Source organism: Monomorium pharaonis, chromosome 1 (genome assembly GCF_013373865.1).
Source record: "Monomorium pharaonis isolate MP-MQ-018 chromosome 1, ASM1337386v2, whole genome shotgun sequence".
NCBI classification, from domain to species: Eukaryota; Metazoa; Arthropoda; class Insecta; order Hymenoptera; family Formicidae; genus Monomorium; species Monomorium pharaonis.
The window spans coordinates 37836848-37860450 of NC_050467.1; the positions used below are offsets into that span (position 1 = coordinate 37836848).

At 44.3% G+C, this 23603-nt stretch overlaps 1 protein-coding gene across 1 annotated transcript; it reads left to right on the plus strand.

The window, feature by feature from the left end:
* The first annotated feature begins 1738 nt into the window (after positions 1–1738).
* LOC105830610 (leucine-rich repeat, immunoglobulin-like domain and transmembrane domain-containing protein 2) lies at positions 1739–14964 on the plus strand. Its single transcript, XM_012670030.3, has one exon. It carries the CDS (start codon positions 3619–3621, stop codon positions 5572–5574), a length of 1956 nt encoding a protein of 651 aa, XP_012525484.2. The 5' UTR covers positions 1739–3618; the 3' UTR covers positions 5575–14964.
* Positions 14965–23603: the final 8639 nt, after the last annotated feature.

Below are 23603 nucleotides of genomic sequence, written 5' to 3' on the forward strand. Positions count from 1 at the left end.
GCAATTCTACGACCCTCTTCCGGACCAATTCTGTAAGATTTATTTTCTTGTCACTTTGAATCGCATCCCTTTCCTCTTTTTTTCTCGGAAAAGGGGAGAGGGAGAGAGAGAGAGAGAAACACGTACCGTCGCAATTTTGCCAACAACGGACAGGCAGATATCGATTCGGACGGCCAATTAGGTCTAAGAGGTCCTTCAGGGAGAATTTGTACACGACACACTACGAATCACTCCTCCATCTCTCCACCACCGTTAACGTGTCACTCTTCTCGCCGCGTAGCCAAATTCAGCCATCCCTCCTTCTCTCCATCTCTCTCTTTCGTTCTCGACTCGTCCCATCTTTCTACGGTCGTGGCTCTCTCATTTTCTGAATTATTTTTCCACGAGTCGTTTGCAGGGTCGAGACTCTGGAGACGGGGAGAAAAGAGCAAGGGGAAGAAAAAGAGAAAGAGAGATTCGTACGGTCGAGGGAGTCTGTATGCCACACACATCCCCCTCGAATATATATAGGCGACGACAATGCGACGATAGCGACGGAAAAGGATACAAGGATGCTGTGTGTGGAAGAAGACGGCGCGGTATAAAGAAACGAGAAATACTCTGACCCGTATTCCTGCTTCTATCTTCGCCGCCACATTTAGCGCACTAAGCGTGGCCATCAGAGTGTGTGGGCTTTAGGACCGATCCCTGGAACGTCCGTTAACCCCAGGTTGGAGGTGTATTACCCAATCCAAGGAGATACGAAAGAATGGGGGTATTTTCAATTATGGCGAACGAGATGATGAATAAAATATCTATATCTCTATTGTTGTTTCTATATAAATTCATCACGGAAGATAATATATTTTTCGCGGTTCCTGAGATTCCAAGCGAATCTTTCAATAGTCTGTTCTACTTGCTTCTTGCTAAACATCAAAGATTGGAGCAAGATGGAGAGAGAGGGAGAGAGAGACAATTCAACTATCGTTAAAATTAATCGATGTCCCAAGGAAACGTCGCTTATTTGTACGGTACGAGAATCGGGCAGGCACGCGTTTAGCGTAGTCGAGTATGCGACCGGAATACGAGATCTTAGGAGACCACGAATCTCGCTCGCCACGCGGGCGGAATTCTACGATGGAATTCTACGATTCCGTAGCCGATATTGCGGTTGGGCCGACGGTGGCACCGGGCGCCAGAACCGCCGCCACCCCTCCCCCTCTACCCCCGTAATCTGGCAGTGCATTTAACCACTTTGCGAAATAGCCGTATATCTCTCCCCGCTGTGACGTAGCATTCGATATGTCGAGAGTGCGGGATTCGGCGGCAAAATCGGCAGAATGGGGGGGTAGCGGAGAACGGGGGAGAAAGTTCCCGAGGATAAAGAGACGCGAAGCGCCGAGGCTCTCGTGACGGGGACGAGGAAACCCGACGGAGAAAGAGAGAGAAAGAGCGAATATAGCGACGACTACGATATGCGCGCGCCCCCGTCATACCCGTTTAGGGATGGAAGGTGTCCCCCGCCCCGCGACCAGGGTGGGGTTGCGCGACCGTTGGTAGGGGGTGGAAATGCTCCCGATTCGACTCGGTGTGTAGGGCGCACGAGCCGACCACCGCCGCTGAGGGTTGGAAGTGGGGATTTGTTACAGGGAGAGTATCCGTAGGCAGCGTAGGGGAGAGAAGAGAGAGAGAGAGAGAGAGAGACAGAGTAGAAATGAAACAGAAAGAAGAGAGAGAGAGAAAACGAGAGAGAGGGTGGACGTCGGGACGCTGGAGAACGTACGCGCGCGATTGCAGGGTACGAGGGGTGGTGTAGACTCGAATCACGATGATGTGTACGTGTATGTGTGTCTGATATACGGGGTGTCGTAAAAAATTCAGACTGTGATAGTATTATTCTCTAACGACTTTTTAGTTCTTAATTAAAATTTCACAGGAGATTTCGTTATTCTTCTTCACGGTTTATCAAATATCAATCGAGTCGTTATAAAAGAGACTCTGACCTTCTTTAAAATTCTCTTTGAGACTTCTAAAATATTAAACAATTCGGACTTTATCTTTCAAACGAAAAATCCATTTCGATATCGTCTCGCCGCTATCTCTCGAGTTCTATCGGCCACCCTGTAGCTGGAGCGGAAGAAGGGTGCGCCCTACTTCGCGTCGGCGTTTTCCCTCCCGAGCGGCCCAGGATGCAAGGGGCCGAAGGGGGTGTTGAAGGGGGTGCGAGGGTAGGAACGCAGCGGGGATGTTAGCAGGGTACGGACGTACGAACGGACGGACGGACGGACGGACGGAGAGAGACGGAGAGAGGATGACGCGAGATGAAGATACGAGGAGAGGAAAGCCGCGCGAGAGGGTGTCTCTCTGTTTCGCTGCCGGGGGTTTCGCAGTCTAGCACTTCAACAACGACGACGCCGAACGTCGCTGGCGTCGCCGTCGCTGTTTTTTCCCTCAAGCAAGGGAACGCGCGCGCGCGCGCGCGCGTCAACGATAGATAGAAACGTAAAGAAAGAGAGAGATAGAGGGAGAGAGACGTTGACAGATACATAGAGTGGGTGAAAGGGAGAGAAAGAGAGAGAGGGAGAGAGAGAGAGAGAGAGAGAGACAGAGAACAAGGGGTATCGGGGAGACGCTTGCGAACCCTCGTACGTTGGCCCCCGCGCAACGAGAGCAACGTTACGCTCGGCTAGCACGACGGGGCACCTCGTGAGAATTCGGGTATCAGGGGTGCTTCTATAGTAGCGGCGGTGGTCGGTGATGTGAGTGGTGGTGGCCTGGTGGTAGCGGTGGTGGTGCCGTCACTGGTGGTAGTAGTGGTGCGGTTACAGTCGATACGGCGTGGCGGAGGCGTCGAGGAGCTTCTCGTCGAGGATGACGACGCGAGTCGTGATGCACGTTGATGGACGCAGATTTACGTAAGAACTACGACGACGAGGAGAATCTGTCCGCCTGCTCCTCCGCACCTAGTGGTGACGTCGTATGTGCTGGTCGCGTGTGCGCACGTGTGACGCCGCCAATGGATACTCGACGAAGTGGCTGATCGAAAATCCGAGGGGACGTCCTCGGTGGTTTGGGCTCGTCGGACGGAGTGCGCGCTGCTCGAGGAGCGAGGAGCGCGAAGGAACGTAGCGGAACGACGAAAAGTGCTGAGGAAGGACTCGCGCGAATGGACGAGACGGGTCCGTTCATTTTCGATTCCCCTCGGTGCGCAGCGAGGATTCCAGAAAGCGGGCGGCTCCGTATAAATTTCGAGGTGTGTGAAAGGAGCAACAGTCAATAAAAGGAGAATCGTAAGTAGGAGAACGTTAGGGAGGCAGGTGCGAAGAGGAAAGAAAAAAAGAGAGAAAGGAAGAGGTATAAGTGCGAGAAGACGAGAAGAGGAGAAGGATGGGCGTAAGATCGGTCCCGAGAGGCTTCCCCGCGCGGAAGACGCTTCTCGATCGTCGTTGAAACGACGTACGCGAATCCCGAGTGTCGTCGGGAAAGCGTCGCGGCGGCACAGAGAGAGAGAAAGAGAGAAAAAGAGGAGGAGGAGGAAGAAGAGCCGCGAGTCGAATCGAGCGAAACGCCGAAAGTTCGCTACGACGACGACGACGACGACGACGACGACGACGACGACGACGACAATAACGATCCATCATGGGGGTCTCGGTGTTCCTGCTGTACGCGGTGACGGTGCTCGGCGTGGCAGCCAGCGACAATTGCGCCGACAAGTGTTCATGCAAGTGGAAAAGCGGGAAGCGTACGGTGGAGTGCGTGAATCGCGACCTGACCAGCATACCGGATTGGATCGATCAGGAGACCCAGGTGCTGGACATGAGCGGTAACAACATCGGTCACCTGCCCAACAACATATTTATACACGTGCGGCTAACGAATCTGCAGCGTCTCTACCTGCGCGAGTGCCGTATCGACCGGATCGACGGCAAGGCACTGGCCGGCCTGACGAATCTCGTCGAGCTCGATCTCAGCAACAATCTGCTGGCCGCGGTGCCGAGCTCGAGCTTCGCCGACACGCCGTTCTTGCGCGACCTGGTGCTCGCGTACAACCCGCTCAAACGTATTCGCGCGCACACGTTTAAGAACACGCTGAACCTGGTCAAGCTCGATCTGTCGCACACGCAGCTAGGCGAAATCGAGGCCAAGGGCTTCCGCGGACTGGAGATGCTCGAGAGCCTCAAATTGAGCAACAACGTGCTGTCTACTCTGCACTCGGGCACCTTCGATCCGCTCAGCAAGCTCACCAGCATCGAGCTGCACGATAATCCGTGGATCTGCGATTGTCACCTGCGCGAGATGAAGATGTGGCTGGTGAAGCACAATCTGCCGACTATCGTGGCGCCCGTGTGTCACGGGCCCCAGCAGTTACTCAATCGTGCCTTCACCGACCTCGATATCGACGACTTCGCCTGCCGGCCGGTCCTGATGATAGCCAGCCGTTACGCCGAGGCCACCATCGGCGAGAACGCGAGTATTGTATGTCGCGTGAGCGCGATACCACCCGCCAAAATCAAGTGGTATTGGAACGGTAGGCTGTTGGCCAATCACTCGGCCTTCAGTAGCCACCAGAAGATCCTCATCTTCGAGGAGGGCCAATTCAGGAAGCGGAGCACGCTCGTCCTCACCAACGCGCAGGAGGCGGACTCTAGCGAGTTCTACTGCATCGCCGAGAACCCCGCTGGCTGCGTCGAGGCCAACTTCACCTTGCACGTGTCCCTCAGGACGGCAGGCATGTCGACATTAGGCTCCGGTCAGATCGCGGGCATATCCGCCGCGTTAGTGGTGCTCATCCTCTTCATCTTGCTCATCATTCTCGTGCTGTTTATTCGTCTACGTAGAATGCCGTTGAAGGACGTGAAATCGTCGGCGCCGATGGAAGCGGCGTCCAGCGATGGCATTGGCAACGGTAGCAGCGGCGGCGGTGGCGTCGGTAGCGGTGGCGGCGGTGGCGGCGGCGGTAGCGGCGGTGGTGACAACAACCCGCCATCCGCGACCTCGACCACTCGCAGAAAACACGAGGAGATTGAGACGACGTCGTTCGCGCTGGAGTCGAAACCGCCCGCGTCGCTGCATCTGAGCTACGTGCAGAGACCGCACGCGGCCGTGGTGCAAGCGAGCGAGTATAGCACGATCAGCCGTTACGACGACCCGAGTCAGCCCGCGGTAGCGGCGATGCCGGGCGCCGGGTGTTTCTCGTCGACGACATCCCTGATGCCGATCGATAACCCGGATCTCATCAGGGACACCCGGCGCGGCTCTACCGAGGACATCACACCTTACGGCGTCGCCGATTACGGCCGCGTCGAAGCGCTGGACGACGCCGGCAAGATGCTGTACACCAGCTGCCTGTGGGAGGCGAGGGACAGCTGCGGCAGAACGTCCGCCGTCACGACGAACGTGTACCCGTCGTCGAAGGAGCAGCTCGCGATGGTCGCACCGGTCGTCGAGCAGTTCCCGCCTGGCGCGAAGCAGATGAGAGTCTGGCAGAAGGGCGTCCCAGTGCTGCCGCCGGTTTCGGCGCTAAAGCGCGTCCTGGGCTCCACGCGCAGCTCGCCCGACGAGGGTTACCAGGAGGGCACCGGTACCGACGTCTAGGTACCGCTACTTCATTACTGCGACGCCCGGCACCGTTATCTGGAGCTGCGTAGGCGGCACCAGGAGGACGACACCGACTGCTAAGAGAGGAACGAGGAAGAAGAAACCAAAAAAAAAAAAAAAAAAGTTGTCCTCGCGAGTGCCGGACGAGCGGTAGTGAACAGGCGTAAAAGAAATGTGTCGGACGAACATCTCGTGTTTTAAGTGTGATCGCGTCAGTGCGATGATGACGCGCCATTATGTTGTTGTACTACTGGGGACTACTCTCTTCCCCGCTACGGATGAAAGCGCTACGCTCACGATCGCGTTTTGTTACAAGTACAGTGTTCAAAGACACGGCATTATACAGTTTACACATCCAACTAGGTATCATTCATGTGTCACCGAGTGCGATAGCACCCTGCATTCGGAAAGGTATGGTACAATCGCACGGAATATAGACAAGGCGCGAGCAGCTCACCCCCTCCTCTGCCCACCCCCTCAAGACTGCCATAACTTAAAGTACGCGAATCGAATCGCTAGGCGTATGCAGAAAGCTTTTGAGAGGTCGACGAACGCGTGGATCGTTACTGCGAGAGACTGACAACATCGTGACCACCGAGGATCGTCTACACGTCGCGCGTAAACGTTTCGCTCGATGAGCGAATCAACTGGCTTGCGTGGTCGACCGATGGTGAGGATCATCGCGATTAATATAATCTACTCGAGCCGCGCGCGACACGGCAAAAACGATGATATTAGGCTTTTTCAAAGAACCACCCCGTGCCCCCGTGCTGGTGCGACTTTCTTCGAGGCGCAGTTCAATGACACACAGTTAGAGATATCTTGTGCGTGGTGAGTGTGTGATGCAACCAGTTGGCAGACGTTCGGTTCTGTTTGCACGTGTGTCACGAGGGTTTGCCTCCAGTGTTCGATATATCAGCGAATGTTAACTTGTGTAGGATGTTTCGAAAAAAATGGTCAACGTTTGAAGGATGGCGATGTCCGTCGTTGCGAGTGTATCCCTGAATAATGTTACTCTCGCGGAAATTTTGTATTTAAAAATACATATACGTCGTAATTGATAATAAGATTTTACGATTAGAACTTTCGAATGCGTGCCGAAATTATGCGTATCTTCAAGTTCGCAAAATCTCGTGATAATCGCAATTACAAACTCGAGGAGAGTCCAAATTTTGAATACATATTCATTAAGATTTTATCTTGTGCTCGCAACGATCGACATTATTATCTTTCAAAATATTGGCCTTTCCTCCGGAAACATTCTGTGTAACGCAGGTGTGTAACCACGATGTCAGAATGAAAGATCAGTCGATCGCATCAACCGCAAGGCGACGTCTAGCGCACACGGAGTGCATACAGGAAGTGCATACACACACGACGTGCACCAAGTCAGGGACGAGGCAGTGATGACGATACGCTATGCCGGCCACATCATTGTCCGGGCGGCGGTCGTGCAGCACAATATCGACGGGTAATACATTTGTATAACGGCTAAACCAAAGTTAGGTTTGGGTCAGCCGAGAGGCTGAGATCTCCCGGGGTTTAAAAAAAAAGGCGTTAGGTGGTTCCCCTTAAGACGACAAACGGCGAGCACGAAAAAACTGGCAGTGCACGTTTTTCCGATGACGGGGATGACGCGCGTAGAGTTGCTTAGGAAGCGAGAAACGACGCTTATTAAAAGCTACGCGGTATCTCTCGCAAATTTTTTCTAGTCAATTCGGTGAAGGAGAGAAAGAAAAAAAGGAAGGAAGAAACAACAAAAAAAGGAGAAATGAGAACGGATTTACGACGGAATTATTTATTCGGCGGGACGGAAAACTCGCGCTGGCGGCAAAATGGCGCGTTCTCAATTAGTAGAATACGCGAGGTAGCCTCGTTGAGTCAACATCGGGTTATTCCCTCGAAGCTTCGGTCGACAAACTCTCATGATTACGGACCGACGAGCCTATATTGTTGCTTCGAGTGGCCGGTCCGAGTGGCTCTCGTGTCCGAGACGAAGCCTCGCGAGAAGGACGATCGAACGAGGGATATGGCGGCCGGATGCTGGCTCTGGATCCATACCCACGACCGCGCGTTCCATGATTCGATCGCAATCGCGGCCTCTTGGCCGCGGATAGTACCAATTTTTCTCGAGTATCCTATATTAAATTCGCCACGCTTTTAACCGATACAAATTTATCTCTCAATTTCCGATTTCGTTTCCACGAATACGGCCTGATTGAATTCCTTATTTTATTTAATATTAAATTTAGCAGATTAATTGCCGATATCGTAATAACAATTTTGCTGTTTATTTTAATATTTATCAACGTTAAAGGTATGTATATCATATTAAATTCATACAGTAAAAACAGTTACACATACAAACGGTGTCAATCAATAATATTGATGACGTCTGATATTAAAGCTTAAGGCTTCTTCAACATTAATTGAATGCCATTCGCGAGCACGTGTGTTGTGAATCCAGAGTACAATGCAGATCTCGATCATTGTCTTTTTCTATATACAACGAGAGCCACTGGAATCAATTACATAAGACTGTGTGATAAGTCCTTAAATCAATCGCCAGCGAATGTATACAGTATACTATTGCTCAATCACTAAAGCTGGATTTTGCGATTGATTGGCTGGCTTACGCTTGGCGTTGGCGTCTTACGTAAGCGAGACTCTGTCGACCCACGCATTCGACCGTACTGTCAAGTCGGATTACTGTGCTTCTACAGAGGTAATTTTCTATCATGCGTTGAATAATCAGTTCAGAGAAAAACTACCGAATGTGCATGTATGTGTGTGTGTGTGTGTGTGTGTGTGTGTGTGTGTGTGTGTGTGTTCGACAAAATTACCAGCAAGTAACGTGCCTCCGAACATAAGCTTATGCTCATAAAATACGTTATAAAATCCTTGCAGCAATAGAAACTTATACTCTCGTAATCAATTCAATTGAAAGATGCAATACATTATTGCATCTTGCAATTGAAAAATTGATTTTTATGAACTATTCCTTTTTTGTAAAAGTATGTTAATTTTCACAGCTTATTACGCAACATGTGCTTTCAAATTATCTCTTTTTTCCGGGGAAAAATAAGAAAGTAATTACTTCCGTTAATTTATCTGCGATGAAAGAAGCTTACGTTCTTGCGGCAAACGATTATTTAATCAAACGAGCCATTTCCTCAAGCACCCATTTGTCCCGGAGATATTTTTTTACCCCTGCAAGAGAGCAAACTAATCCGATCTGACGATAAGGCAAAACGCCAGTCGCGAGTTTTCGTTCGATCGTCATCTAAAGTGTGTCGACGTGCGTTCATTTTGTATGCCGTATATAAGCCGTGTACCCGCGTATGCGTGCGTTCATACGCATATGTGTGTGTGTGTGTGTGTGTGTGTGTGTGTGTGTGTGTGTGTGTGTGTGTGTGTGTGTGTGTGTGTGTGTGTGTGTGTGTGTGTGTGGACGTGCGTGTGTGCTAGTGTTTTGCGCGTACGCGTTTTCCATTTCGTAAAAAAAAAAAAAAAAGCACGCGGCCGAGATAGCATGTGCGCGCGCGATTTTGTATTTTGCGTTTATCACTGATTATTCCATAGCGTATCGCGCGGAACAACCGATTTTTCTCTGCTCAATGATCTTGAAGCCGACATAGCGGGGAAAAAAAAACAGCGCCCCGGAAATAACGCCCGCGGCCACTCCGGACGGACGATATGTCGCGTGCGCACGTACACACACAGGACTGAACACACTCGGACTTCTATATTAGTTCTTATATATAGAGAAAAGGGGACGAGTAGGAGATACATACGCGTGACGTGCAAGCAAATAACGTGGACTACGTGAACCTTAGCGTACGATTGTACTGAATATTTTAAAAGCCAAGCTGCAGGGATTACGGAAACTTCCCTATATCCGTGGGCAATTTCTATTTTCCGTTGCTTGTAATTAAAAGTCGTGGTAATTAACCGGTCTTAAGTGACGTGAAAAAAAAAAAAGTTCATAGGGCACACGTAAAGCGTAGGACGACAGTTGCGTTGCTTTGAAACGACCCCTGTTATACAATTCTTCCCACACAGATGTGAGGTGACGTGTGATACGCGTACGTGTGAAAGAAAACGAGATGATTTCCGCTAGCGGAATCCATTTTTAGAATTTCGACGTAACTATCGGAGTCTCGTTCTCTTTCTCTTCGCTAATTTGTTTGTCCGCGAGTTTAATTGCTATCTTATCCGAGCGAACGAATTACGAATAATCGGTTTTCGTTTCCTCCTTTTTTATATTTTCCCTCGGAAACTTTCGTTTCGTAACAATTTCGATTTGAGGAAAATGCGCCGGTTACCCAATCCCACCTACCATTCGTAGCCAATCCGCTCGTTAATCTATACGCGAACTGAAAATTCGTCCTCGAAAAAATTTCGTTTCAAACTTTTCTACGGGCAGCAGTTTCGCTTATATATGTATATGCTCAAAAAAAATCATACGGTATACAGGCTCGCGAATTTTTTCGTTTTGCGAAAGTTGTTGCGCGTTTATCTCCAAACTCAGAATCGCTCATCAGTTTGAATAGCGTGACTCTTACGTTTCGTAAAATTACAGTGAAACGCGGATCAACGAAAATGTCACGTTCTTCTTTCCAATTCTTATCTATTAGTTTAAAATGTGCTCTCGGGCATTCTCGCGTTTACTGGCATGTCGATCGCTCAAAGTAGCCGAGAGTCAACTGTTGCGTGCAAAGTGAGCCTTTATATCTGATTTCCACGAGTTTTTTTTTTATATACCTCTCGATCGACGTGGCACACAAGCGAGTGCCGCAACGCCACATATCGGTTCAACATACGCAGCACCCTCGTTGTCTATCTGGCGGCTATAGGGCACACGTGAGGTCTAGAACCTCGACAAAACTGAATACTGAACTAACAAGAATATATCGATCGATCGGAGAAACGCGATATTAATTGCGATTTACTGTCAAAATCAAAGTGCGAATCTTCGAGGTGCAGTCGATCGCGCGACGTCCGCACGCTAATTACATAACGAAAGTTACGCAAGGTTGTTTAACAAAAATTTTTATAAAATACTTGGATATATAGAGTAATTTAGCGAGTCAGCTCGCCGGAGAAAATTACACGTACACAATACTGCCACGTGGAAATACTAATCGTTTATGAAACTGGAGCACGATGGAGATTACGTTATAAAGAATTAACATGTAACGAAATACGTTATACGTTCGTGTTTATACGCTATCATGCGGAGGAATGGCGAATATTCCGGATTCTTTGGTATTTTTGATTAGAAATTCTATTCCGCGCGAGAATCACTTTCGACAGTAAGTCCTCGGTGATCGTAGAACTGTGAGTAATCCTCATTGGTTGCTCCCTCGAAAGTTTTGCGCTCTGTCTGAGAATGACTCAATAATAAAACTTAGCAAGTACACTCAGAATAATGCTGTTTCGCCTCACTCATTGACTTTGGCATTCACTTTCCTGAATTATTAATCTCCGAGTCAGTGCGGAAAAGCTTCTTATTCTCTCACCTTTGCGAAATAATTGCGCAGTTAATTATTGATACGTGGCGTGCGATATTGCGCGAAACGAGACTTTCGTCGTACACACGAAATACCTGTTCTACACAGGCATCACGATTTTATATTTGTTAATGAGAATAACTTACCGAATAATTTATTCAAATTGTGTTCAACATTTTCACGTGCCATTTCGCACACGATATCGGACTAACGTTAAAGTTTTATTATGACATTTTCTATAATTTATTATCGATTAATTCAATACTATGATAACAACGGCTTATAATAAATTAAAATTTAACGCGTTAATGAAATATGAATAAACATTAGTTTATATAAAGCTAGGTTAACTTTTAATATAGAATTAAGCTTTTAGTCCAAGCTTTGACAACGTAAAACTCGATTAAAATTATTTTATAATCGAAAGCTTCATTTACCTATCAGTATCGTTTAATTCATAAAGAAGGCATTTTAATTTTGAACGTGTGACACATTTCTTTTTACAACCGACAGGATGACGCAGCCGTCCTAATTTTTGTAATTGTATCATGGTATGTGTGTTTGCATATTTTTACGGGAAAACATATTTAAAACACTGCCGAGAAAGAAGAAGGGAGGAGGCTACACAAGACGAGCGTAAACAACCCTGTGCACATATTTTCTCACTTCTTAAGGTAATTTCGCTCGCTGGGAGAAGCTCGTTCTTCGCTCCTAGCGTGAAAATATGCTTTCGCGACCGCGACTTCATAAAATTTACACACACCTCGAATTTTCGTACTTTCGGAACCGTATAGACGTATTAACATAATGTTACGCAGCGACGGATTTAGAATATTTTGGTCGCAAGACAAGGTATTCCGAGCCCTTAAAGAAAAAAAAAAGGATATAAAATAAATCAGATGAATTTTATAGCTATATATGTGTATCCTATATCATAAATATTTTTAACTAGAGTTTATAAAATTGTTATAATATTTTAATGTTTCTTATTGATGTGGCCGAGACGGGTCGTATAGCTTTATTATCCTAGGCCAAAGTTCGCATCAGTTGTTACGGGTCATTATTATCGGAATATAGACACAACATTCAATGGTATTTCCCGTTGTTGTACCGTGACGTAACAAACGAGTACCATCTGTCTTAACAATTGGCAGCAATAAATCGTAGTAACTACCAATCGACCGAGAAGTATTTTAAATTAAAGCGGTAACAGAACAAGTGCATGTGTGAAAGTGTGTGTGTGTGTGAGAGAGAGAGAGAGAGAGAGAGAGAGAACGCGAAAGAAAAGAAATAAAAGACAAAATGTTAATTTTGCCGGTTTCGTCAAGTTTTGTACATAGACAATAACATACGGCAATTTTCATGGTGGACGAACGAGATAGTGCAAGAAAACCGATTGTAAATTATTTACGGCACTTGATAATAATGATATTAAGCAGAAATGGACACGATAGATAAAAAAAGAATGATATTTACTCGCAGTGACATACAACCAGGTGTGAGTGACAAGTGTTTTTTACAACCTCGAAGTACGCGCGATAAAATTAATTATCGTTACACTATAATAGCGCGCCACGTTGTTAATTTTGTATCCGGTTGAAGTAGAGAGATTAACTTTTAATCCGACATTCTCCCTTTTTTACTTAATTAAAGAAGATATGGACAAACAGAAATTAAAAGCAAAGGATACTGAATTTTAATATAAGGACGCATTAGCCTTTTTTAAGAACGCGTAGAACGGCTTGCGTTTTAAAAAGTGCTTTAAATCGCAACCGTCTTAAAATATTTAAATCAATTTTAAACACACACACACGTGACTGCCAGATATGTAACCACGGGGTCAAGAGTTTATTTCGTTCGTGATACCCGACGTTATTCTCTTCGATTAGTTAAAAAAGAGAATTATACAGATATCCGAAAATATGTAATCTATTTATAAATATCCAGTTGTTACATAAATGACGTTCACACGAAGGTGCGATGTATTTTTGGATGGAAGTAACCGAATGAATTTCCGATACAAGTACTCAGGTATGAATAGGGTTGCCAGAGATTTTTGAGTAAGCGGTATTACGCCCTAGATTTCAGGAAGATAACGATGTTCTATTGAAAATTTAAAAATTTAATTTGACTTTTAAAAAATCATCTAATTACATTTTAAAACGTAAGAAGAAAAGAAAGATCGGAACTGGTAATGTATTGAAAATAGTAGAGAGAGAGAGAAAGAGAGAGAGAGAGAGTGACATTTATGAAATGAACAAGTCTTGTCTTTACGTAATCTACGTAGTTCCTGTAATTTTCGAAGGGAAAAATCTGGCAATCCTGAGCACGAGGAAGAGCCCCGAGATACGCATCGGCGTAACGTGTCGACCTCGGCCTTAAATGCTGCACTTTGTACAATTAGACCGAGTGTTACAAACCGCGTTGCCGCGACTCGTAAACCGGCTATGTGCTCCGTGTTAACGCTAGTAATAACATTAATGAGTAACTATTTAACGTCCGCTCGAACGGGCGGCTCGAACACGCGAGTCCTGCGAAAAATCCTCGCTACAGGTTGTTGGCTCCGTTAATAACCCGTGCGGTAACACATCCGTTGTATATGCGTCATCTTTGTTACTGGAAGTAGACATTCGTACGTGTACGTCACAACCTGAGTTTTCTATAGCCTCCTCTCTCGATCAATTTTGCATTTTTTATCGTAGTTTTAAAGCGCTGAGCGCATATCTACGCTTCTATTGCGGACAATAAATATTTCAGTTTTAAAGATAATAGGACGTCACGGCGTCTACAGGCTATTGTTTGAAACAATAGTATCGCGTACATATGCGCTCCGTCCGAAGAGATATCACATACACTTGTACGAGTACGTACCATTCGCGACACATCAGATGTAATCTGAAAACCGGATGACAGGAGGAAACGTAAATCCCTCGAAAATCGCGGGGAAATGATGGAGTTGCCAACGTGATTGTTTTACAGAGAGTCTTTAGATTTGACAAAAAGTATTAATCTCTCTTCGAGCTTGGAATTTTTTATACCTTCCCCACATATCCCCACATGTTTACATATCTACATGCGTTTACATATCTACATGTTTAACACACTCACATATCGTTACATATCCTTTACACATAAGTAGTTTTTCAAGACATCATAGCTCGAAGCAAACTTTGTTACTGCGAATTAATTCGAATTAATCTTAAATTTTTGTCGTCAAAAGGCGAAACCAATGCGTCGTTGGCAACTTCGAAAAGTGAGCAGAGAACGTTATTACGTATATATATTATATATATATATATATATATATATATCCTGCGTGCGCGCGTGTACATGTGTTTTGTGTGTGCGTTGTATATGCGTATGTAGGTATGTGTGTGCATTTGCCTGTAGATCGAGTGCTCGCGTGTAAGTTATAAAGGAATCGGACCTAGTTTTACGACCCTTAAGACGTGCCCGCCAAAGAGGGCAACCACTTTTAAAGATGTTAACGATGTACAAATGTGTAATTTAGTGTCGCAGAAAGAATCCGTCTAACGGCGCGGTGTATGACGACGAATATGTAAGAAAAATAAACGAGAAAAAAAGTATATAAAAATATTTCTTTTATTTTACGAGAGTAACGAGAGGAAAGGGCGCGCGTACGATTGCGACCGTTTAGAGAGCATAGGCGTATCTATATTTCCAAGTTTACGCACTTTTTTGAAGGTATACATAATAGAAGCAGAATATACCCGTTCAGGACGGAGACTGTTGGACGAACGAAAGGGAGACGAGAGAAAGAGCGCGCGTGCGATACGCTGTCATAAATCCACATGTACGATAAAATCATGTGCTATAAGGACAGTTGTCGAAATAAAATTTTTTTCGATCGAATTAGTGGTTTTGTTTTTCCCATCCCACACAGACAATTTTGTATTTGTAAATGTAAAAAGTGTTGTTTTTTCAAGAAGGTAGAAAATGCAAAATTGATAGAAGCAGAATGCGGCAGGATTTGAAACAAACAAACGGAGAATGTAATTTAAAAAAAATAAAAATGTATAGATGTAAATCCCGTAGTTTTTGTAAGTGCCGGATTGATGAAAAAAAAAAATAAATATTTCAGACTTCATCTGCGTATAACTGTTTAAAACCAGGATGATTATATTTTTATTCAAGTTTAAGAATTACATTACTATTTACTTGACCCATTTGTACATCAAATTAAGCGAATAAAAAAAAATAACAGCTTAATGTGACGCAGTTTGTACAACTGGCTTAAAAATTTTTTAAATAAAATATTAATTTTACCGTTTAATAATCTCGTAGAATTTAAACGCATTTGTGAAACTTAATTTAAATGCATCAGATTATATAAACCTAAAATAGCGATTATAAATTATACATATACGTCACGTATATTGAAAAGGAAACCTTGACATATTCCGGTATCATAAATATTTGTTGAGGATTTAACATTACAGTCATTTTCATACGCTTATTTTCTACCACGTTAATAACCATAAATGTCCACGGATCCACGTGCCCGATATGTCAATACGTCGTTATTTTCATCATTGCGTTTATCCGTTGACGTTAAAAAGAGGCATTGAACGAGATGTGGACGAACCATGTGAGATTTCGAGCGACTGTCAAACAAACGCCGGGGAACGAAGAGAGGAGAGATAGATCGAAGACAGGCAGGACGATGGTGCTCTTGACGTTTGACGAGGAGGAATCCCCTATCCGTCATTATTATAAGCGGCACTTTATCAATAGAAAGAGGGTCATCTCGTGTCAGATCGATTCGCTTGCATTTGTCAAAGTGAGAAATTATGATGGGTCTCGCATATATACATCATGTAAAAGGATCACGTGAAAATTCAATTGGAAAGTATTCCGCGACGTACCTACGTATATATGCGAGTGGTGTACGAAGGAAGGGAGGGCTATCGTCGAACGGGATGATATGCGCGAGTATAACGAAAGAAAAACCAGCAAAAGTGAGAGAAAAAAATTAGCGGATAAAGAAAACGTCACGTTGGACGTCGAATCTAGAGTGAAATTTTGCAATTTTATACCTGATTACATGCATAATTAAAGTCCTGAATCATGGATTACGATTATTAAATCAGTTTATGCGCATTTCTCGCGTTCGTATTACCTTCGCGAAAGCGGAACACGTTCGTATTTTATTAATCAATTCCGCAAGCATCTCTTCTACGACGTATCAAATTATAGATATAATTTGTCGTGGAGCCGAGAGTCGCTCGAATTGTCTAAAATGGATTATTAAGTAAATACTATGGAACTCGCAAATTCTATGGTACAAGACCGCGATAGCATTCGCCGGATTTCTGGCCGAAAACGACGCGGCCTGATTGAAACCTGAACGGCCGAATTGCATCCGGCGACACACGGGCGTTGCATTCTGAAATTTCATATCCAACAATCGCGTTATAGCAACAATGCCTTGATTGGTATCATTCTATCTGTGCCGTCTGTCCCGCGTTTCTATTTGTAACAAAAAATCAATATATCCGCATGATGTTCTCCGTCCTTCCTCCGCCAATCCGTCCCCTCCATTCCCGCGCTCTCCTTTGCTCCCGATCTTCATATGGATAGCAGAATTATCTTCGTCCATATATATATATATATATATATATATATATATATATATATATAACGGGATAAACGCGCTGATGGGATACACGGCAAATGCGCGAGCACGTGTTTTAGCGTTAGATTTAACAGTATCGTGCGTATTCACGATTTTTTTTAAGTGAAAAAGCATGACTGTAAAAACTGCCATTGCATTGTGCGTGAAAAGAGAAAGCGAAGAGAGGGAAAAAAACAATATCGTGTTTGAAAGGGCAATCGGTTATTATTTCCTGCACTACTGTGATGTATCGGGTATCGATTGTGTGTTAACAGAAATACCGTTATCTACGTCTACGAGACAAGGAAGCTATTGTTTCTGGTGTTAACCGTAATATTACCGTAATACTCAGGCTACTGTATATAATATTTGTACTTGCATTTTGCGCGAAAACGCGCAGTGGCGCGATAACGATGCTTTGTTCGTAGTAAATACGCGCAATATTTTCCATAATAGCAAAGCCATCATAATAAAGCTGAATCATATTTCGTATAATGTAACAGGCTCGTCGAAAATTTGGAAGTATCGGAAAAGTATCGAAAAACCTTCGTTCGACTCCACGTACGGCCAGATACAAAATACCAACGCGCGGTTTATCTCAATTATCTAACTCACCCCTCTAATAATGCAACTTAACCGCATCAGATTAATTCATGCTTTTCACGTTTTCCGCTACACGTCGGGCATTATAATAATAATAAATATTTCCTATTATAACCATCGCATTTTAGTCATCTCTCGTCCTAATTCTGGACAAAGTGCTCACTTTACCATTTACACCGGAATCTTGGCGGCGATTCTAAATCCGCAGCGAAACGTACACACGAAAAGGACGCGTGTACAGACCGAGATGTGCACGTACTGCATTTCGTTTTTGTGCGCCGAGAGAGAGAGAGAGAGAGAGAGAGAGAGAGACAGACAGACTATCTCGAAACGTCATTAATGCGTCGTAGCGTACGGGGGTTCACGAGGGTAAACACGCGTGTGCACACGTATTAACGGTGCGGACGCACGGTCGGGCGCATCCCAGGAAAACGACACATTATTTTCCCGAACGGTAATCGCGGATTCAGCCGCACGGTCTGAAAATGTATATATCGTACGGTCTTCATAATACGGCTGTTACCATGAACTATTGCGGCGCCCGCAATTCTGTCCTGTCTCGTATTTTAGGTCAGACTCTTCAGGGATAACGCGATGTATGCACGCCCATGTTATTTGAAAGAGATATGTACATACACATGCATTCCTATGCTAATACAAAACTTCGGATAGTCTGCAATAATATGACACACACACACACACACACACACACACACATTTCACGTTAAATCTAATTTACTACAATCGACTGTAATTAAAGGGAAGTAAAAGAAACAGCACGGATCACATTTTATATTCTTATTTACGATGGCGTGTCCCAAAAATTGCGTTTTAATTGCGGGATCTTTGCATTAATTATGCCCGTAATTGCCAATTAAAGGGAGAAGTTTAGCTTCGAAGAAACAAGTCGTGAACTCCGCGCGCAGAAATAGAAAGAGACTCGGTCGGACCGCGCGCGGCACACAGAGTATTCCCGACCTCTTTCCCGTTTAATCGCCCCGCCGCTATTCTTGCTGATTAACCGGATGTCATGTTAATTAGACGCGTACGGAATGAAATTGTGCAGACGACTGGCGATTATTATTTACGCGCGTCGCTCTTTTTCACGTTCTCGCGTGCTAGCTGCCGCCACTGCCGCCGCTTCGAATTTACTTCGCGCAATTACCCATGGGTCTGTTCCTGAAATATCGCGTTCTCCGCCACGTTTTGCTTTTAATTTCGCGCCGGGCCTTCGTCGCCCGCGCGTTAGCGCGCGGTTATCCTTGGAGGGCGATATTCATTTTATTAACCGCGCGTGCGCCGGGCATCGCAACGGGTGCAAGGAAAGAGAAAGAAAGAAAAAAAAAAGAGGCGGATGGAAAGAATGGGGAAAACGCGAGAGAGAAAAGAGAAGAAAAATTTAAACGCGCGTGTGGGATCCTTCTGCGCGGGGGCTCCTAAGCTCCGTATTTTATCGTCCGACCGACGTTCAAATTCTCGCGTGTCCGTAATTCGCACGTTACTACGTAATCTTGGTGATGTGAAAGACTCTCGCGGTCTTGTACAGACTGATTCGCGATCGAAGATATCACATCACTCGGAAGAGCCGCTTTCTGAACCGTCTAGATAAAGCGCCGCTGCAATTAAATCTCTCGAGTAACATCGGCCGAGTTTTTTTTTTTTTTTTGAGCGCAAAGTTTGAGTATCGTTAATTGGCAAACGCCCCGTAGTTTGCTGGTGCTATCGTAGTCGTGTATACCTTCTAAATACCTTACCCTCTTCTTCTGGGTCACTCGCCAATACCGCGCGGATTCGGCGCGATACGAAAGTTTGCGCTGCGAAACCAATTTAAGAGGGCGAAACTTATACGATAATATCGGCCGGAACTCATTCGGAGAGTGTCAAGGCCATTTTTTTCGCATCGAGCCCATTACATACGTTTTCTTAACACACAAAAAGTTTGCTCAAAAGTACAACACGTTTACGTAACGTTACCGTTGAATTTTAATTGTTTTCTGCAACTTATTCACAATTCCTAAAACAAATGTCAATTAAAAAAATAATAACGTGTTAACTTAGTTGAATGTCAAGTTTAAGCTTCACTTTTAAGTACTATTTAGATGATTACGATTTCATAGATATATCGAAATTTCGCTGAAACTATCGCCAATTGCCGAAACTGGAAACTTGGGCGATTTTAAATAAATATATAGAATTATTTGATTTGCGCATTACGCGTTACATAAAATCACATTACTTTAAACTTTCATAGCTGCTTTGAAGTGTTATGCAAATACATATATCTAAAAATACCCGTGGTTGCGTGTAATGCACTTTGCGATATGCACTGATAATATTTACAGACGTCATCACGCTTGGCTTTTTCCGGAATAACGATAAGCAAGCGCAGCGGCAGAGTGGGAGTATGAAAAATCTCGTTTTAAAGTCCGCCAGGAGCCGTACCTGTAAATTAAACTTTAATCAAAAATTCCCGCGTAGCGAAGAATAGCCCGACCAAGTTGCGCTCTTGTAGTGAACCATAGGTCCGTTGGGTATACCATGAGGTGGAGAAAAAAAAAAAGAAAGATCTGCGCCACGGTCCCTGCCGGTCCCTCCCGGTACCTTTATCGAAGTCAAATTTCAAATTCGGGTCGATTAGGCACGCGCGTGATAGTCGCGGAATTATTTTCACTTGCGAGATTAGAAATGGGTTTCCAGCCGCGCGATATCAGTAATATACGGGTTAACGTTGCTCCAAATTACCGCGCGGTTGGTCGATTAATTCCATTTTCTCTAATAACTACGTCGAACCCACGGGCATGTCCCGTTCGCATCCGAAATCGAATCACCGCGCGTCGGCAGTCAATCCATCGCGTCAATTTCTAAGTGATTGCGTGTCGATACGCTCGATTAGTCAACCGAAATTCGGTGGCAGGTTCGCGGTGGAACGATGTCAAATCGACGACGAAAAATTTCAAGTCAATTCCCCTGAATCTGCGATTCATCCCCGATTATAGCAGTACCGGAATTTCCGACATATGCCTACAATCTCAGTAACTTATAGATAATATATATATATATTCATATAACTTTGCACATATTTCTCATACAAGTAATATTATATAATTTTATTTGAGAAATTGATTTTGTTTCTCGCAAAACATTCTAAAACAATCCATCCGTTCTATAATTACATTTAAAATGAATCGTACTTAACCCGAGGCATTTAAATGTAACTTCAATGCAATTGACTTACCTTAGTAAAACGATAAACGATATATCTAATCTTTTAATTAATCAGTTAGAACTTACGAGCTTATCGCGATGATGCGCGATAAGAAATCGCCTCTCTCCATTTCACATTTTACATGACACATTTTCATCGAGAGGGGGGGGGGGGGCGCCGTCGTTTTAACAGTTCGAAGAAGTTTGCGCAAACGAGTGAAATTACTTGAAATTTCCGTACGGAACGGCGGCCGGGAATAACGTAGGAACGTTACAGCGGCACGGCGGCGTTCTACGTTAATACAGATGTATGAATTACTGTCACGTACCGCGAAGGTTTTCTGTACGCGATGCGTAATTTGTACCGCTGCCTGCGCTCCGTCGTGAGATGAATAAATCATTCGCCACTTATCACGCGGAAACTTTCGAACATGCACACACATATACATATACATATACATAATACGCATACGGAAAACGTCAGTGATCCTGCACGTTGGCCGCTGTAGAGTCATATGTAATGTGCGCAGTTTAGCCGCAGTTTACCTATTCCCCGAGAGCCCTTTTTCACCCGACTTTCAAACATAAATATGTACGCATGTGTGTGCATTTATGTACACACACGTATGTTCGTCGGTGTATGTGTACACGGCGAGGGACGACGTACATCCAAACGACAATTTATCCTAAAACGCGTCTCGAACGACGTTAGATATTATTCATCTGAGAATCTCAGGGCTCTCACCGACCCGACGAAGATGCAAGAGGACCGACGGGCGCTGCTTTTCTCCACGAGAGGAAAGGACGAAGACGGATTTCCGGCGAGTCGCTCGAGGGATTAAAATCTTTTTCTGAGAGACATCACTATAAGTTCCTTAAACTGTGACAAACGTTAGTTTATTTTGTATGTCTCGTGATAATTCTAAAAATTTTATTTCACACAGATAATTAAACAGTTAATTTAGATCTGATCATAGACCATGCAATTTGACTGTTTTAAGAGAAATTAAAGTAATTTCAAAAATAATCGTCTGAAGAGACAAACAAACTTTCGTAGTATATTTGTTTAAATAACAATTTTTAATTGAACTGCTTTTTTAAATTAGAGTAATAATATTAAGAAAATAAACAACTATAAAATTTTTATCTGTATTCACATATTTATATTGAAGTTATACATAAAAAGTTTTTATATACAATTTTATGTAATATAAGTTTCATGTGTTTTATAGTGTACAGAATATGTTAAAATTTTTTTAATACTCTTTAGAAGAAAATGAATTTAATTAAGCTTTTCTCAATTTCTAAATATTAATCGATTTAAATGCACAAATTAATAGTTTTTCGGCTGTAACGATATTTTTCTATGTGAAAAACTATTTTTCAGAGTTAGTGGAAGAAACGTAACCAAAATAAAACTAAATAAATTCTAACTATTTTAGTAATCGATTTTTCAATCTATTCTTACAGAATTCAAATGTGAATTAATAAATTTTCATATTAAGATAGATTTGATTCTCATTAAGATTCGACTCATTAGTTCGGATATCCGTACTTGAATAATCGGATAATTCGGTGAATTAATTATATCAGGACCGAATATTAGCAAATCCAGATTGTATTTACAGCTCTACTCTATATGTATAATGCATGGAATATATCCATTATATACTAGAGGAAATAAGGATGCATTGCAGTTATCATTACAACAATTTATACGATAGTGGATAACGATAACAACGGCACACAATTAAAGCCAAAGGTATTCTATTCCATTCCACTTCATAAAATTACAATAGTGCAGATGGCGAACTGATAGTATACCACCTGTATTAATTAAAGACCGGGCACAAAATGGTAGCATTTGGCGAGCTAATAAATTCCAAATGCATTAAGCTTTTAGAGCTAAATTGCGTTCGCAATCTGTATTAAAGTATTAATTTTGTGATAAATTATCTTTCGACTTCTAAAAACGTAATTAGAAGAAAACAAAATAATAAAAAGAGTAATTGCCGAATAATAAGATTTAATGTTAATTATCCGACCTTGACGTTCCATTTACTTTGACAGCCGAGTAAGTTGGTGTATTTATTAATACAATCCTGGTGCGGAAGGAACACGCGATTTTCGAATTCCCGGTCGCGATAAGGGAGTAAAGTGCCAAGTGTCCGCGGCACGTGGTACAGGGCGACGCCGTGACAAGTGTAAATCACGATTCCGGGGAGAGCTTCGCGAGAGTTCGACTTGCCTCGCCAGTAGCGAGCTGCGAAATCGACGATGCGACGGGGCGCGACGGTGCAATCGGGTGGATGGAACGAAGGAGGAAAGGAAGGAGGAAGGAAGAGAGGAAGAAGGGAAGGAAGGAAGGAAGGAAGAAAAAAGAGAATGCGCGGCACACGTGTGGCCCATTCGTTCCGAATCCTCCCGCCTCTACCCGGTGTGGGCATCGCGCGGGGTGCCGGACGAGGCACCGAGGAAGAGGGGAAAAAAAAAAGCAGAGGGTAGTCACGCTCCAGGGGCATTTTTCAGAAGCTGCTTGTCGGCCACCATATCCTGCCCAGCCAACCCCCCTACCCTCCCCACACCCTTTCCTTCTCTCACGTCCACGGAAAAGTCGATAGTTGCGTAGACAGCGTTCTCGGGAGGCGGCAGAAGAACGGGTGCCAAAACGAAGGGCGGCAGAAGAGACGGAAAAGGCAACCGCGGCTGGCTCTCGCGGGCCGTTGTCAGAAGTTACCATCGATTTTTCAAATTCCCCGTGGGTACATAGGCGACTGACACAATCGGATTTTCTTCGTTCGCCGAGCGTCACCCGGGATATTTGTCAAGAGCCCGTGAGTCTGACCATACTCCGGACGCTTACTACTTGCGCGGATGGAAGAACCGCCTAACCCATTGAGAAATCGCTTTCTCCTATTCATAAAACTTTGTTCGGGATATATGCGAGATTGTATTTACTCTGAAAATTAATCAACGTGCAACATGATCACCGAACCGAAATATTCACCTTCGCAAAATACTTCTTTTTATTAATTTAATTTGTTATAGATATAGACATAATTATTTTCTAA

What these genes read in the sequence shown, in the direction of transcription:
- LOC105830610 (XM_012670030.3), top strand. Translation starts at nt 3,619, where the DNA reads ATGGGGGTCTCGGTGTTCCTGCTGTACGCGGTGACGGTGCTCGGCGTG.